General features: G+C 43.3%; 1 protein-coding gene across 1 annotated transcript; it reads right to left on the minus strand.

Annotated features, from left to right (window-relative positions):
- Positions 1 to 11,494: 11,494 nt before the first annotated feature.
- Positions 11,495 to 12,505, minus strand: LOC306843650 (trace amine-associated receptor 1-like; the record flags this gene model as incomplete). The annotated part of the gene is made up of 1 exon (XM_079375243.1): positions 11,495 to 12,505. The coding sequence occupies one exon, from the start codon at positions 12,503 to 12,505 to the stop codon at positions 11,495 to 11,497; it is 1,011 nt and encodes a 336-aa protein (XP_079231369.1).
- Positions 12,506 to 18,696: the final 6,191 nt, after the last annotated feature.

Consider the following 18,696-nt stretch of genomic DNA (forward strand, 5'->3'; position numbering starts at 1 on the left):
TATCGATCGGCCATCAATAGGGGGCATGGAAAGCCGCTATGGCTGCCACGTAAACTTTGATGGTGGATGAGGAACGCTGTTTATCCAGCATCTCTTGCAGAAACGAAAGAAACACTGATCCATCAGAGGTAACCGGATCTAAGTCACGGTCTTGACACCAAGCCGAGAAAATATCACTTGGGCCGTGGATACCACAGCATGCCGTTCGCTTGAGAGAGGAGGTCCCGTCTCAAGGGAATGGGCCACGGGGCTGCTTTGAGCAGCTGGAATAACTCTGACACCCACGGCTGGTTTCTCCAGAGGGGGGCTATTAGAAGAAGCTTGTGCGGTTGTTCCCTGACTTGTCTGAGTACCTGCGGTAGCAGAGTGATTGGAGGGAACGCATAGAGCGGGAGGCTGGGCCACTCGTGGGCCAGGGCATATGTTCTCTTCGTGAAAATGTTTGGGCAATGAGAGTTGTCTTCGGAGGCGAAGAGGTCTACTCAAGCTCTGTCAAAGACTTCCCAGATTTTCTGAACCACGAGTGGGTGGAGACGTTGTTCTTCGACAACATATCTGCTCCTTGATTCATTTTGCCCCGGCACATTGCGTTGCCTTCAGTGAGCGCAGATTGGTCTGAGCCCAAACAAGAAGGTCGCTCGCCAGCGTGCAGAAGCGCTTCGAGACGAGGCCGCCCTGGTGATTTATGATCGATACCATGGACCTGCTGTCTGAGAGTATTAGCACATGATGTCCTCTTATGTCCGGCAGGAAGAATTGACAGGCCCGGCACACTGCTAGCATCTCTAGGCAGTTGATATGCAGACCCGACTCCTCTTCGGACCAAAAACCGAAGGTTGGTTTGCCTTCGCACAACGCTCCCCAACCCTTGTTGGAAGCGTCTGTCGTGACCACCTTCCTTCTGTGCGCCGTGTCTAAGATCACACCCTGCTTCAGCCAGAGGGGGTCCCTCCAATGGGCCAGGGCTGATACACAGGCCCGAATCACCATTATGCGATGTCGACCGTGATGGAATGGTAGGATGGAACCGTCTGCTTCAGCCAGAACTGGATGGGTTGCATGTGAAGCAGACCCAACTGAAGTACTGGCGAAGCTGCTGCCATAAGGCCCAGCATTTTCTGGAAAGCCTTGAGTAGGTGGGCGGTTCCTTCCTTGAAGGAGGCCTCGAGGCGCTGAATCGTCATGACAGTTACTGTCATCTGCACTGAGTCGATAACTGTCCCCAGGAACGACACTCGTTGGCTGGGTGACAGTATGCTCTTGGCAAAGTTAACCCTGAACCCCAGGCAATCTAAGTGGCTGAGGAGGAGGGTCTTGTGAGATGCTGAAACTGCCTCTGACTGGGCCAGAATGAGCCAGTCGTCGAGGTAGTTGAGAATGCGGATTCCCATCTGTTGCCGAGGACAGCCGCATCCATGCATGTGGGGAGCCAGGGACAACGCAAACGGGAGGACCTTGTATTGATATGTCACCCCCTTGAATGTGAATCTCAAGAATCATCTGTGATGGGGGGCTACCTGGATGTGAAAGTATGCGTCTTTCAGATCCAGTGACATGAACCAGTCCCCTGGGCATATTTGCGAGAGGATCTGCTTCAATGTGATCATCCTGAACGACCTTTTTACCAGGGCATGATTCAGGAGTCTGAGATCTAGAATAGGTCGCAGGCCACCGTCTTTTTTGCGGAAGTAGCAACTGTAGAAGCCTGACTCGCTCTGGGCTGGAAGAATGACTTCTATGGCTCCCTTTATCAGCAGATTCATTACCTCTGCGCGCAGGAAGCGTGGTGGTCTTCGAGCGAATTGGAGTGAATACTCTCGTCTTATCGTAGCCATTACCCACTCTGACACACCGGGGATGGTCTGCCAGGCCTCGGAACATGTGGTAAGAGGTTGAATAGGCTCTAAAGACTGGCTGGAAGATGCTTATGGAAGGCAGAAGAGGATATTTGCTCTCTTTTTGAAAATGCATGTGTTTTATTTTGTCCGCTATCACAGCGGTCGGGCGCTAGAGTGGGCCCATGGGGAACCAATAACACACTTCCCTCTGCACCCAGTGCTGAGCGGGGTGACAAGAGGCACATTAGAGACTGCTTGCCGGGTGGTCTGGCGGTAGTGAGACTCGGGGCCCTCCTCTTTCTGCCTGGCTGATCAGGAGGACTTCTGAGGCGTCAGTTCCAAGGCGATCTTGGGCCGGGGTCCTTGGCACTTCGGTAAGGGGTAGCGTCTTGCCGAGCGGGAACGTCCTCTATCCTGCTGATCCTTAGGATTCTTAGAAGCAGCAAAAGAGCGGGTGGCATTTCGGGAGGAAGTGTCGCATCGTTTGAGATGACTTCTGAGCCTGCGTAAACCGCTCCGCAAGGCCCTCCACAGCTGACTCCGTCAACGTGAGCCAAAGGTGGCGTTCCAACACTACCAGGTGCTTTAAGTGCATCGAAACACAAAACTGATCAAACTTAGTGAAGACCAGAAATAATCAAATATACACGTAAAATTATGTCACAGATATGATTTAAACAGAATATAAAAGTATAAAAGTGATTTTTAAAGCAAAGATGAAATTAGATTAATCAGAGCTCATTAGAAACCCACCTCTCCCAAGCACAGATAGTGCAGAAAGGGAAGAGGAGGTGCAAAGGCAGGAAATTAAGATTAACGCTGTTGTCAGAAATGTAAAGGGGAAGATGCACACACACAGACAGGTATACATCATGAACATTTTTGTGTAATTCTACATATGAAATGAACATATTACTTTCCATACCTGTTACACATGTGTATTAGTTGCCTATATTGGATCCGTACTTACAGTCTATCCCCTTATTTACCCCTTACCCCTTATTTACACTGCACGCATCTGCTGCACGCATCTGCGGCGCTCTCCGACGCAGCCACTCGAGCTGATCGCGGCCGCTCTAGTCAATGCTTGTGTTTATACCAGCCGCACAGCAGCTTGTTTCAGAAGCATCCCAGAAGCGGCTGCCGCTTCGCCAAAGATAGGCTCCTAGACTATTTTTATTCAAGCCGCACAGCAAATACAAAGTGAAAGTAAAAAAAAAAAACGAAATCGTATTTCTCATCACTATATCCTTGCTTGGAGGCAAGAAATGGATTATGAGAGCAGTGGTGTAGTCTAGTTTTTTGTAGTGGGTTTACTCTGATTTTTCCCTCCCAGCCTCATACTCACCGTCACAAATCGACACCCAATAAACACCACCACACTCACGAATTCATACAATATGCATCTATGTAACAAAGTCTATGTAACAGAGTATTCTGAAAGACTGCTTATGTGACATTAACATGTCAATTTATCATAAGCAACAGAAGACTTTAACCAATGACATTTACAGCTGGAGAGGCTGGACTGATGTTCTACTGTTTAGTGCGGTGAAGTCGTGGCCTAATGGTTAGAGAGTCGGACTCGTAATCCAAAGGTTGCGGGTTCGAGTCTCGGGCCGGCAGGGATTGTAGGTTGGGGGAGTGAATGTCCAGCGCTCTCTCCACCCTAAATACCACGACTGAGGTGCCCTTGAGCAAGGCACCGAACCCCCAACTGCTCCCCGGGCGCCGCAGCATAAATGGCTGCCCACTGCTCCGGGTGTGTGTTCATGGTGTGTGTGTGTTCACTGCTGTGTGTGTGTATGGATGGGTTAAATGCAGAGCACGAATTCCGAGTATGGGTCACCATACTTGGCAGTATGTCACTTCACTTCACTTAATCATTTAACTCAGCCAGTTACATTTATCTTAAGAATATGTATTCTGTCCCTCTATGTCCTATAGTATTGTATTAGTTCGCTGGTGCATTTCTTTATTTTCCCACTTGGGGTCAGTATTCCCTTTTAGTGTTTCTTTTGGGTTCTTCTTCATGGATTATAACGCGTGTTCTTCTCGGCGCTCGGTGGTGATGTGCTGACGCTGCAGGAAAAGTTAGTTACACGCGGTGTGAGAAAATGTCCGGAGGTCAGGTGTTGACATTCTTCCCCCTTCTCAGTCCCCTTATCTTTGGGAAGCTTTGACATACCATAATCTTTTTAAAATCAAAAAAGAGAGGTCTTCAGTAAAGACACTAAGAAGAAAACTGTGTCCTGTTATTCCTGGAACCACCTTCTCTTACTGTTTAGCTCACTGCATAGGCTGAGTAGCCACACACTCAACCGAGGGCAGAAGAGTAAAAAGATTATCTACTTATCAAGCACCCAAGATGTCTCAGCCTGAAGCTACACCGCCTATGTCCCAGATGGTGGCCCGGTCGGAGTGCTACTCACGTTCTTCACGCTGTTCGTCCACCAGCCAAGCTGCAGCACGAGCCCGAGCAGACGCAGAAGCCGCCCGCACCAGAGCACAGTATGCCAAACGCCAGATCGACATGGAGGTTGAGAAGGCGCGCATCGAGGCAACGCTAAACGCTCTGAAAAAGGAGGGTGAGGCTGAAGCAGCGCTTGCTGCAGCTCATGTCCTGGAAGCGGCAGCCGACGAGGAGCACCACGCCATCGACCTCACTGAGCAAGGCATCTCCCCTAGGACGCCTCCTTCCATCAGACGTGCTCGAGACTACGTGAATGCTGAATTCACCAACTTCAGTTCGGAAGTGAAAGAAGAAAAGCCTGACACAGGACAACTGGTCAGTCATAACGACTCTCATTATCTACAACAGAGCCAAAAACCAGTCGCTTCCTCTCCAGGTGAACATCTCACTGATTTTGTAGACAGGGAGCAGCTGAAGTCCCCTCCTACATACATAAAAATGGACATTTCACCCCAGCCTAGACCTTCAGCGACTCCTCAGACGGAACTGTCGCATCTAGCAGCCTACCTAGCACGCCGTGATCTGCTGACAACGGGATTCAAGGTTTTCGACAATCGTCCTGAGTCCTACTTGTCCTGGAAGTCCATCTTCTGCAACGCCATAGACGGCCTCAACCTCAAGCCCAGCGAAGAGCTTGACCTTCTAACCAAGTGGCTCAGCGGGGAGTCACTTCAACATGCTCTGAGGATCAGGGCGGTCCATGTGAACAACCCACAAGCAGGCCTCCAACGTTTGTGGCAGCGTCTAGACAAGAGTTACGGCTCTCCAGAGGTAGTCGAGGCATCACTCTTCCAACGCTTACAGACTTTTCCAAGGATATCCAATAAGGACGCTCACCTGCTGCAGGAGCTTGCAGATCTTCTGCTAGAGTTAGAGTATGCTCAAAGTGAAAATTATCTGCCAGGCCTTAGCTTTCTCGATACCCCAAGGGGGATAAACCCGATAGTTGAAAAGCTCCCTTACGGACTCCAGGAGTCATGGGTGAAACAAGGGACAAAATATAAACGAGACAATGGTGCAGTTTACCCACCTTTCTCATATTTTGTTCAGTTTGTAAATGACTATGCTGAAATGAAAACAGACCCTAGCTTTATGTTACAAAGTTCAAACATAGTAGCTCCAAGAGTTGACAAAACTCTAGTAAAACCAACCAGATACAGAGTTCCTGTTGCAGTGAACAAAATAGATATCAGTCAAACAAACAGCACAGCTCAAACATCCGTTCTCAATCCGGACAAGCAGTGTCCTATTCACCACAAGCCCCATTCACTCGCTAAATGCAGGGGATTTAGGGCTAAAACACTGGACGAAAGAAAAGGTATCCTCAAAGAACACGCTATTTGTTATAAGTGTTGTTCTTCCACAAGTCACAGAGCTAGAGACTGTAAAGCCATTATCCAATGCTCAGAATGTAATAGTGATGTGCACGTGTCCGCCATGCATGCTGGTCCACCTCCGTCGACACCTAAAGACTCTAACCCTCTGCCTCAGAGCCACGGCGGGGAGTCCGATTCCCCAAGCACTGTAACTACAACCAGTTGCACAGAAGTGTGTGGCCAAGGCCTCAAAGGTAAATCCTGCTCTAAGATTTCCCCGCACATTCCCCGAAAAGAAAAGGAGGATGTACGCCATGTTAGATGACCAAAGCAATTCGTCCTTAGCCAGGTCTGCCTTCTTTGACATGTTTAATGTAAAAGGTACCATACTCCCATACACCATGAAAACATGCGCTGGTTTATCAGAGATCGGAGGGCGCAGAGCTAGTGACTTTGTGATTGAGGATGTAAATGGAAAAGTGTCCATGCTGCTGCCCATACTAACAGAATGTGATCAGATTCCAGATAACAGGGACGAGATTCCCACCTCTGAGGCTGCATCGGCTCACCCTCATCTACAGACAATCGCTTCGCAGATTCCTCCTCTGGACCCATCAGCAAAAATCCTCCTCCTCTTAGGCAGGGACATCATCGAAGCTCACAAGGTCCGCAGTCAGGTGAATGGCCCAAACAGTGCCCCTTATGCTCAACGCCTTGATCTGGGATGGGTAGTTATAGGCGATGTCTGCCTCTCAGGTGCCCACAAACCCACAGTGAACACTTATAAGACAAACATTCTTGACAACGGCCGCCCTACCTTCCTCAGGCCCTGTGAGAACAAAATCCATATCAAAGACAAATACACAGAAAGCTGTCATACACTTAAGACACAAGCTGAATTGGGCAGACACATTTTCCAGCAAACAGCAGACGATGACAAAGTGGCACTTTCAGCAGATGATGCTTTGTTCTTGGACATTATGCACAAAGACTTTGCAAAGGATGATGCGAACAATTGGGTAGCTCCTCTCCCGTTCCGCACCCCCAGGCAGCGTTTGCCCAACAACAGGGACCAGGCCCTCAGTCGCTTAATGTCGCTCCGCAAAACGTTGAAAAGGAAACCTAAAATGAGGGAGCATTATGTTGAGTTTTTGGATAAAATCTTCAGTAAGGGCCACGCCGAACCAGCTCCTGCTCTTACTCCAGACCAAGAATGCTGGTATCTCCCAAGTTTTGGAGTTTACCACCATCAAAAGCCAGAGAAAATTAGGGTAGTCTTCGATTCGAGTGCTCAATGTAGTAATGTTTCTCTCAATGACGTGCTACTAAAAGGGCCGGATCTCAATAACACTCTTGTGGGAGTTTTGATGCGTTTCAGGTCTGACCCATACGCAGTCATGGCAGACGTGGAGCAAATGTTCCACAACTTTCTGGTCAGAGAGGACCACCGCAACTACCTTCGCTTCTTGTGGTTCAAAAACCATGATCTGGATGGGGAAGTGCAGGAATTTAGGATGAGAGTACATGTATTTGGGAACTGCCCCTCCCCTTCAGTGGCTATCTATGGACTGAAACGGTCAGCTATGGAGGGAGAGGGGGAATACGGCAGTGATGCAAGGGAGTTCATTGAGCGTCACTTTTATGTAGACGATGGACTGAAATCATTCTCTTCCGCAGATGAGGCCATCGACATTCTCTGTAGAGCTCAGAAGATGCTGGCTCAGTGTAATATACGCTTGCACAAAATCTCGTCCAACTGTCCTATCATCACAAGTGCTTTCCCAAGTGAGGACCTTGCAACGGACATGCAGGGCCTTGACCTCTGGCAGACTACCCCACCTATGCAGCGCAGCTTAGGCTTGGGCTGGGATCTGTCCTCAGACCTGTTCAAGTTTCAGGTAACAGTCAATGAAAAGCCCTTCACTAAACGAGGAGTGCTGTCAGTCATTAATAGTGTGTACGACCCGCTTGGCTTTGCTGTCCCAGTCATTGTAGAAGGCAGGGCCATAATGAGAGGCATTTCCACTGACATTTGTAAATGGGATACCGAACTGCCTAAAGACAAATTACAACAGTGGCAACAATGGAAAGACTCCCTCAAATATCTACAACAACTTGAAATCCCCAGAATGTACACCTCAATACCACTATCTGCAGCTCTAACTAAGGAGATCCATGTTTTTTGTGATGCCTCCACTAAGGCAGTGGGCGCTGTCGCTTACCTCAAACTCACAGATAGAGATGGACACAGTGAAGTGGGTTTCCTTCTCGGCAAAGCACGGCTTTCCCCTAAACCAGACATCACCGTACCTAGGCTTGAACTTTGCGCAGCAGTCCTGGCTGTGGAGGTGGCCGAGTTAGTCCTGGAGGAGCTGGACATCGCTGTCGAGCAGGTGAACTTCTACTCAGACTCCAAGGTAGTGCTCGGTTACATCTTTAACAAAAAGAGACGCTTTCATGTTTATGTGCATAACCGAGTGGAACGTATTAGGCGCTTCACACAAGCTCACCAATGGCATTACGTGCCCACTCATTTAAATCCTGCTGATCACGCCACACGAGCACTACCCGCTGAGCAGCTCTCTAACTCCACATGGATCAGTGGACCCGCTTTCCTTTCCAATTCAGGAGAAAGTCAAGCACAGGCAGAGTTGTTTGATCTTGTAGACCCAGAGACTGACAATGAACTGCGACCGGAGGTCACTACTTGTGCCACCTCTCTCTCAGAGGATAGACTCAGTAGTGTCAGATTTGAAAGGTTTTCGAGTTGGAATGTACTACTTAAAGCTATATCCAAACTCCAACACATTGCCCTGTCATTTAAGCCGAACATAGAGGGCTCCTGTCATGGCTGGCACAGCTGTAATGAACATCTAGCTGAAAAACAACTCAACCAAGCCAAGAACACCATCATCCACACTGTTCAAAGAGAAGTTTACGCTGAGGACATAAGACAAGTTGAGAAAGGTGTCCCCCTAAAAAACTCAAGCCCACTCAGTAAACTGAGCCCTATTGTCGACAAAAATGGAATCCTCAGAGTGGGCGGGAGACTAAAACGTGCACAGTTGACATCGGACGAAACAAATCCCATACTCATCCCTGGAAAGCACCACCTCGCCCAGCTCATTATAGAACACTTCCATAAGAAAGTATGCCACCAGGGCAGACATTTTACTGAAGGGGCAGTCAGGACTGCAGGTTTTTGGATTGTGGGTGGTAAAAGAGCAATAAGCAGAGTGATATTCAACTGCGTCACTTGCCGCAAACTAAGGGGCAGACAACAGGAACAGATCATGGCTGAGCTACCTGAAGACAGGTTGTCCACGGACCCTCCTTTTACACATGTAGGCCTTGATGTGTTCGGCCCCTGGCCTGTCACAGTCAGAAAAACGCGTGGTGGACAATCGGATGCTAAGCGATGGGGAGTCATATTCTCATGTATGAGCACACGCGCCATCCACATTGAGATTATAGAATCGATGGACACGTCGTCGTTCATCAATGCCCTGCGTCGTTTCTTCGCCATCAGGGGTACAGTCAAACTTCTTAGATCCGATTGTGGGACAAATTTTGTGAGCGCCTGTAAAGAACTGCAAATAGACAAACAGGGCTGTCACAACAGCAAACTTCACAGCTTTCTCAAAGACTCTGGCTGCAAATGGCATTTTAACCCCCCACATGCATCACATATGGGTGGCTCCTGGGAGCGCATGATTGGGGTCACACGCAAAATCCTCGATGCAATGCTCCTAGAACATAGAAATGCAAAACTTACCCATGAGATATTAGTGACATTAATGGCTGAAGTCACTGCAATAGTAAATGCTCGTCCGCTCACGGCAGTTTCTACAGATCCAGAAAATCCAGCCATTCTTACCCCTGCCATGCTACTCACACAAAAAGTTGCAACCCCACCAGTCCCACCAGGTCAGTTTGAGAGCAGGGATCTTTTCAGAGCGCAATGGAGGCGCGTGCAATACCTTGCAAATGTTTTCTGGAGCCGATGGCAAAAGGAATTCATCTCAGGACTTCAGAACCGCCGCAAATGGAAAACAGTTAAACCAAATTTGCAAACAGGAGATGTTGTTCTGCTAAAGGAGGCACTTGAACATAGGAACAACTGGCCACTTGGACTCATCACCAAAGTCTTTCCGAGTGAGGATGGACTTGTCAGGAAAATAGAGGTTAATATTTTCCGCAAGGGGGAACTCAGATACTACACAAGACCTATAAGTGAGGTTGTGTTATTGGTGTCTAAAGACAGTACTTAGAATCAGGTACTTGTTTCATTGTATTTTGTCTGTAGTTGCATGCTAGTTATGGATGACATTCTACTGATGTCAGGCGGGGAGTATTCTGTCCCTCTATGTCCTATAGTATTGTATTAGTTCGCTGGTGCATTTCTTTATTTTCCCACTTGGGGTCAGTATTCCCTTTTAGTGTTTCTTTTGGGTTCTTCTTCATGGATTATAACGCGTGTTCTTCTCGGCGCTCGGTGGTGATGTGCTGACGCTGCAGGAAAAGTTAGTTACACGCGGTGTGAGAAAATGTCCGGAGGTCAGGTGTTGACATTCTTCCCCCTTCTCAGTCCCCTTATCTTTGGGAAGCTTTGACATACCATAATCTTTTTAAAATCAAAAAAGAGAGGTCTTCAGTAAAGACACTAAGAAGAAAACTGTGTCCTGTTATTCCTGGAACCACCTTCTCTTACTGTTTAGCTCACTGCATAGGCTGAGTAGCCACACACTCAACCGAGGGCAGAAGAATATGGTCCCTGGAGCACAGGTTTTATGAGCTGGCAATTTTCAATGCACATTTAAGAGTGCCTGTTTTTAAATTCCCTACCCTGACTTTCAGTCCACAAGGCAGGCCAGGAGTTCCCATGTCTCTCATCATCTGAAACAAGGAGATATAAACATTGTATTCGGTTTAACTGCTGTACACAAAGACACACATGCACAGTCTCTTTGTTATCTCTCCCCTTCTCCCACATGCAGCACACTAACGGAACTTAAGTTATTAGCTAATTATGTTGGCTAGATCAGTGATCTTGGACCTTACCTGTTGTTTGTTTCTATATCTTTTCTAACAGATGAGATTTACAGTTTTCATATAAATAATGATCAAAAACCAAAGATTTCTCATAGACTTGCATTGGCTGAGCAAAAATGGCATCTCTAGAGGACAGCTGCAGTCCACTAGAGGGAGCCACTGGATAGGAAATCTTTCAACTCCCCTCATTTACTTCAATTTTCAGTCAATTAATTTACAAATAATTGCAAACTTTTCCTTTATGCTGCCAAGCAAAGCTAACATATTTCTTTCTATAAATATTCTTAGCACCGAGCCCATAGTAGCAGCCAAAAATGGGGTTTTAAAAATACGTTTTAATAGCTTTATTTTTGTGATTTTTTTATATTTATTTTTCTACATTAGGGTTTGTTTGTGTGTTGTTGTTGCTTTTGTACAATTGGATTACTGCATGTTTTTTCCTAATGTGGATTTACACTATTTTTCACATTGCATATTTTAGCTCAGAAGCCTGAAAGATTTTCTTAACTGTTGTCATAAGATTACTGATCAATACATAATAAATGATTTAAACTTTATTGGAATTTAATTAATAAATGAATAAATAATCCATGAGAGGGGCAAAGATCAACACTGGTGGACTCAGAAGGTCCCTGAATTAACATTCAGCACATACACAATACAGGCATATATAGCAGATACAGTATTCTTAAAACACAAATTTCTTTTACACTAATATGAAGGTTTAGTTAAGAAATGACATGAAAAATACAATAAAATACACTGTTAGAAAATAAGACATCAAGAAACGCATTTGCGTATAATCTGTTTCATTGTTACATTAGTACTGTTCTTGAAGAATTAGTCTGAAATATTGATTTGGAAAGAATGACTCTGAATGCATGTCTGAACCAGCTGTAAAAGAAGGCATACACTATGGGATTACATGTGGAATTATAATATCCGACCCAATAGAACAAGTCAAACAGCAGTGGTGGTACAGAATAACCAATGAAGGGATCAATAATATTGCATAGAAAAAAAGGAATCCAGAAGGTCAGAAACACTCCCATGATGATGGCTAAAGTCTTAGTGGCTTTTCCCTCTTTTCTTAATTCAGAATTCATGCTCTGGATGGCCTGAACCTGCCGTTGAGCTGCGTGTAAGATCTTAATGTACACAGAGAGCATGACAAAAGCAGGAACGTAAAAACATATCAGTGAGAATATAGCAGCTCCAGCTTTACTCTGAAACAGTGTGCATCCGCCATCACATTTAATGTTCTCATAGTAAAAATCTTCAACACCAATAATATTAAGCTCCATGAAGATCATGCCAAACCCCAGAGCAGCTGAAACAGTCCAGCAGATAATAATCATAACTAGTGTGGCAAGTGACGTCATTTTACTATGATATTGAAAAGGGTGACATATGGCATAGTATCTTTCCAAAGAAATGATGCAAAGGTTTAAAATTGATGCGGTACCCAATGTCACATCAAGACTGCTGTGTATTTTACAGAACAAATCTCCCAGATACCAGCACGTCTCGATGGAGCGCAGCATGCTGGGAGGCATCACAACTCCTCCGACAAGCAGATCAGCCACGGCCAGAGACAGGATGAGGTAGTTAGTCGGTGTGTGAAGCTGCTTGAAATGAATGACCGTTATAATCACAAGCAGGTTTCCTATAACTGTGACAACTGCAGAGACGCTGAAAAGGATGTAGAGGAATATTCGAGTTTCCAAAGAATAGACAATCTTCTGACAAGACCTGTTACTTAACTCATAACAGACAAAAGGATTTTCCCAGATTTCAATTTGGCTGATGTTGATTCTGACTTCCATTTACGCAATTCTGGACCTTCCCTGTCTGAAACAAGGGAGTGAAGTTACTGTCAGCCTGCAGCTAAATTTTTGCATCTCTAACAAATAATTACATATTAAAAGCTTGATTGATTAAATGATTTTAAATCCATTGCAGCACAACAAAGACTCTCATCCATGTTCTTACCTTTCTTTCTAAAGTGAACTAAGGCTGCCTCATGGAGCAGAGAGAACACATTTATAGCTTCATAACAACCTCCCTCCTGTCAAATCACACACATGTGAGTTTCCAAGGAAACCCAGAAACCTAGGAAAATAGAAAACACTATTTTAAAAAGTTTTTGCTCACTCTTTCAGCGAAGTGTGCGCATAGACTGCTGTAAGCTACAAATAAGCTGAAGTGGTCATTATATAAATATGCTATAAATTATAAAATCTAGTTGAAAAAGGAAAAAGATTTCTTTAAACCATAACATAAAACCATAAGTTTTAATTCGTTTTTTGGATGAATATATATGCACAATTTTCTTCACCATGCTGCACCGGAGCAGTGCATCTCAGACCAAAATAAATGTGCGCTTCGGCCAAACCCCTGTACTTTGTTCGTCAATGGCCCTTGTGCAACACATCAAGAAAATTGAATATAAAGAAATTGAGGTAATATTATAACCAGTGTCAAATGTCGATAAATATTATTCAAACAGAAACATGGCATGTGTAAATTAGGGACAGTTCACCCAAAAATAAAAATTCTGTCATTAATTATTTTTCCTCATGTTGTTCTAATCCCGTAAGACCTTCGTTCATCTTCATCAAAAAATACCTTAATTTGTGTTCCAAAGATGAACGAAGGTCTTACGTGTTTGGAACAACATGAGGGTGTGTAATTAATGACAGAATTTTCATTTTTGAGCGATCTATCCCTGCCTTTAACCTTTATTAGAAAGCTTTATATTGCACAACTTAACTCTCTGTCAAGGATACTAGGCTATACTATATCTTTAAATAGCAAATAGTTTTTTGATCATTTTATATAGGCATATACATAAAAATCATGTATAGCACATTTAAGATGGCAAAACACATTTGTTCAGTGATCTCAAAATGTTGTGGACATAAATGGCACTTTCATGGAATGATTCGCGTTGTTTATGCAATAAACCTCAAGATTAATGTTGAAAGTGTAATTGTTTAAAGGGGTCATCGGAAGTTAAATTCACTTTTACATGTTGTTTGAGCATAAATGTGTGTTGGCAGTGTGTGTACACATCTACTCTATAATGATAAAAATCCACCCAGTGGTTATTTCATCCCTAAAAATAATATCCCCTTTTTAAAGGGGAATTTAAAGCTTCTTGTCTGTGTGACGTCACACGGATGAAGGCCGCTCCCACGATGATGACCAGATTGATTGACCAGGCCGTTTTACCTAACACCGTGTCCTAACTACACGCGACGCGATGCCGCAACACGTGCTTAAAGGTATCTTTACCATGTTAATCAGAGGTTTTGTCCTAACTAGCCACGATGGTGGCACACAAAATTTATATTTTAGAAACTGTTTCTATTTCCGTGACGTCGCAGCTGGAACAACAACATACAAATTAATGACAGTTATAATCTCAGGTACATTATGTGCTTTATTCAATGTTAAAAGTGTCTAATGTGAGTTTGACTATCATACTGTGTGGCATTTATAACCAGAACAGACAGTTTAACTCAGATCTTGAAAATAAATTAAAGCAAAGATGTACCTTAAAACTGTGAACTCACTGCGAACCAACGAGTGTATTCCATAACAAAGATGGTATCAGTCCCTCAGTATGTACTTTTAATAATGTTAAATAGGTTTAATATTTATGAATTAGATTATAAACTTATCCTTTTCGTTCCAGAGAAAGCCCGCCCACACACGCTTCTGATTGGCTGTGATATTTGATCGACTCTGTCACGTCGCGTCTAGTGTGGAACCCCAAATTGCTTGTTGCTGGAATCTTGACCCATCGCATGTAGTTAGCACACGGTGTTAGACCCGCCCTGAGTGAGCTGTAACAGTCCGATCACCATTGTTTCGACACCGGAGCAGGAGTAGACAAGAATGCCTCCTAAGTGAATGTAAGTTTTTTGTTGTTGGATGTAATAATGAACATAGCAGTCGTCATTAACTCCCAACATCTGATCCACTGAAGACACAGTGGATTACTTTTGTTTGTGAAGGGAATGCGTCCCCCGATCTACCTAAATGTTCGCACGAATCATTCGTGATCCAGCTTCACTTACAGCAGAAGTGAGTAGAAGGGTTTTTTGTGAATCTTTGCAATCGCCTTTCCTAATAACATGCTAGGCAAGGCAAGGCAAGTTTATTTATATAGCACATATCATACACAGTGGTAATTCAAAGTGCTTTACATAATCACAGCAATAAAAACAAGGAAATAAAAACAAGGAATTAAAAAAAACAAGGAATTTAAAACAAACATTAAAACTCTTCAGCAAAAAATACCTTCAAAACCACCTGACTGTTCCACTACTTCACCCCCTACTTACTTTGACCACCATAAACCAAACAAATAGAACTCAGAGGTCCTACTTTCAATTGATTAACCAAACACACTTGTCTTTCTTTGCCCACATTCTCTTTACCATCACAGCACTTACTTTAACCTTCTGTTTAAACTTTTAAAATGGTATAAAAAAAATTTTAAAATTAATTTAAGGATGAACAGTTAAGGATAAAGAATGATTATACATAAAATACAGTGCAGTCAGTTCGGACTTAGCACAGTGCTCATTCAACAAATGCACAACTAAACAGATGAGTTTTGAGTCTGGATTTAAATGTGGCTAATGTTTTAGCACATGTGATCTCTTCTGGAAGCTAGTTAGCAAGTTTCACGGCTAAAGTAAACATTCTCTCAGAGCATGGCATGTCAAGAGAGGGGTGGGGTGAGCAGAGCTCATTAGCATTTAAAGAAACATGCAACAGAACGGGTTGATGTCTGCAGATTTTGACAAGGTAAAAAGGGTGTTTTACACTACCATTTTGAAATTTTAACCAAAGTATGTTATAGACTTTTCATAAAGACCCTAAAGAATCATATCAACTTGTGGAAAATGGCCATCCGATGACCCCTTTAAATTAAATATCTTCGTGATAGTTACATCATTATTTTGTTTTCAATATTCTGTTTGAAATAGTCACAGTTGACAAAGTAAGTAAAGTAATAGGTATATTCAGAATACATGAATAATATGGTGGCCGAGAGAGCTCAACGCGCTACAACTTCAGAAAACAAATGCAAATAGAAAAAGCACCAGCAAATCAAGAAAACATCTTCATCAGTTTGACAGCAGGTGCTGCAAATGCTCACAACACAACCAAATAAAGAAATGCACTGCACATTCTCAAAACACAACCAAACAAAGAAACGTGATGCAAATAAAATTCTTTATTTGGTTGTGTTGTGAGCATTTGCAGCGCGTGTGTTGTCAAATTGATGAAGTTGTTTTCTTAATTTGCAGGTGCTTTTTTTTTTTTTTTTTTTTTTTTTTTTTTTTTTTGCAGCGCGTTGACCTCTCTCAGCCACCGTAGAATAAAAGTGTTTTGTACATCTTGCTCCACTGAAAAGTATTTGCATCTCCTGAAATATGTACTTGACGCTTCAGCCATGTTCAATTTGTTGTCATAAATAAAGAATAACTAAATAAACAGCAACAAAGATGACATAAATTGGACAGACATATAGAAATATTTATAAGGGCCTTTTTAAAAATCTTTTCCTATGTAATTTGAAGTGATCTTCCAGCATTGAACATGCCATTTTTACACTTTTAAACAATTTAATTCATAAGGATACATGAGAGGGACAAAGATAAACACTGGTGAACTCAGAGGCGGCCTGAATGCCTGGAAGTACAGCATCTCACATACAGAAGGTGCAGTTAAGAAAGCACATACTAAATAGATAAACTGCTAAATGTCCCAATCAGAATATTAGACATCAAGTATAAGCATTTGCAATTTCATTATTACATCAGTACTGTTTTTAAAGAATGTGTCTGAAAAATTGCTTTTGATAGAATAATTTCTGAACCAGCTGTAAAAGAAGGCGTGCACTATGGGATTACAGGTGGAATTATAATATCTGACCTGGCCCGCCACCGTACTTAATTTGACCCACGAGATAATTTTATTAATCTGAGATGCTGTCATATTTCCACCTCATTTCATGTTGCCTGTGAGTTCATTTCTAAAACATGTAAATTATAAGTCTCAGTTAGTGCTTTCTTTGCGAATATTAACCATTCACATGTATCACACCGGTGTGTTCAGAAAATTCAAAGCATGACCTGATAGATGACTAAATTCAAATTAAATTCGAAATAGGCATTTCTATGGCAACACTAAAGCAGAGATTATTTTACTATAGAGAGATGAGAGGGACTGTATTACTTACTATTGGAGAATGTGTAACGGCTAACTTGGATCACGTGTGCATTTATAACCAATCACATTACAGCCTTGACCTACAGCATGCACCTTGGGTAATAATGTTTACTCTTGTTCTCCCAGCTGGCAGGTCACTCACTATTATGTCTTTAGGGAGAAGTGGATTAATTTATTTGTTTAAATCCAAATGTCTTGCATTTACGCCAACATTCGATGCTAAGTTATTTAAAATTTTGTTATTAAAAAAAAATATATATTGTATATACAGTGGTGTGAAAAAGTGTTGGCCCCCTTCCTGATTTTTTATTTTTTTGCATGTTTGTCACACTTTGTTTCAGATCATCAAACAAATGTAAATATTAATCAAAGATAACACAATTAAACACAACATGCAGTTTTTAAATGAAGGGGTTTTTTATGAAGGGGAAACAAAATCCAAACCCACATGGCTCTGTGTGAAAAAGTGTTTGCCCCCCCCCCCCCCCCCCCCCCCCCTTAAAACATAACTGTGGTTTATCACACCTGAGTTCAGTTTCTCTAGCCACACCCAGGCCTGATTACTGCCACACCTGTTCGCAATCAAGAAATCACTTAAATAGGACCTGCCTGACAAAGTGAAGTAGACCAAAATATCCTCAAAAGCTGTGGTGAACCTTCCCAGGAGTGGCCGGCCGACCGACCAAAATTACTCCAAGAGTGCGACGACTCATCCAAGAGGTCACAAAAGACCCCACAACAACATTTAAAGAACTGCAGGCCTCACTTGCCTCAGTTAAGGTCAGTGTTCATGACTCCACCATAAGAAAGAGACTGGGCAAAAATGGCCTGCATGGCAGAGTTCCAAGATGAAAACCGCTGCTAAGCAAAAAGAACATAAAGGCTCGTCTCAGTTTTGCCAGAAAACATCTTGATGATCCCCAAGACTTTTGGGAAAATACTCTGTGGACTGACGAGACAAAAGTTGAACTTTTTGGAAGGTGTGTGTCCCATTACATCTGGTGTAAAAGTAACACAGCATTTCAGAAAAAACATCATACCAACAGTAAAATATGGTGGTGGTAGTGTGATGGTCTGGGGCTGTTTTGCTGCTTCAGGACCTGGAAGACTTGCTGTGATAAATAGAACCATGAATTCAGCTGTCTATCAAAAAATCCTGAAGGACAATGTCCGGCCATCTGTTCGTGACCTCAAGCTGAAGCAAACTTGGGTTCTGCAGCAGGACAATGATCCAAAACACACCAGAAAATCCACCTCTGAATGGCTGAAGAAAAACAAAATGAAGACTTTGGAGTGGCCTAGTCAAAGTCCTGACCTGAATCCTATTGAGATGCTGTGGCATGACTTTAAAAAGGCGGTTCATGCTCGAAAACCCTCCAATGTGGCTGAATTACAACAATTCTGCCAAGATGAGTGGGCCAAAATTCCTCCACAGCGCTGTAACAGACTCATTGCAAGTTATCGCAAATGCTTGATTGCAGTTGTTGCTGCTAAGGGTGGCCCAACCAGTTATTAGGTTTAGGGGGCAAGCACTTTTTCACACAGGGCCATGTGGGTTTGGATTTTGTTTTTCCTTCATAATAAAAAACTTCATTCAAAAACTGCATGTTGTGTTTACTTGTGTTATCTTTGATTAATATTTAAATTTGTTTGATGCTCTAAAACATTAAAGTGTGACAAACATGCAAAAAAAAATTAAAAATCAGGAAGGGAGCCAACACTTTTTCACACCACTGTATATGTAGATATAAAAAAAAATGATACA

This window comes from Barbus barbus (assembly GCF_936440315.1).
Source record: "Barbus barbus genome assembly, chromosome: 24".
In the NCBI taxonomy this organism is placed as follows: domain Eukaryota; kingdom Metazoa; phylum Chordata; class Actinopteri; order Cypriniformes; family Cyprinidae; genus Barbus; species Barbus barbus.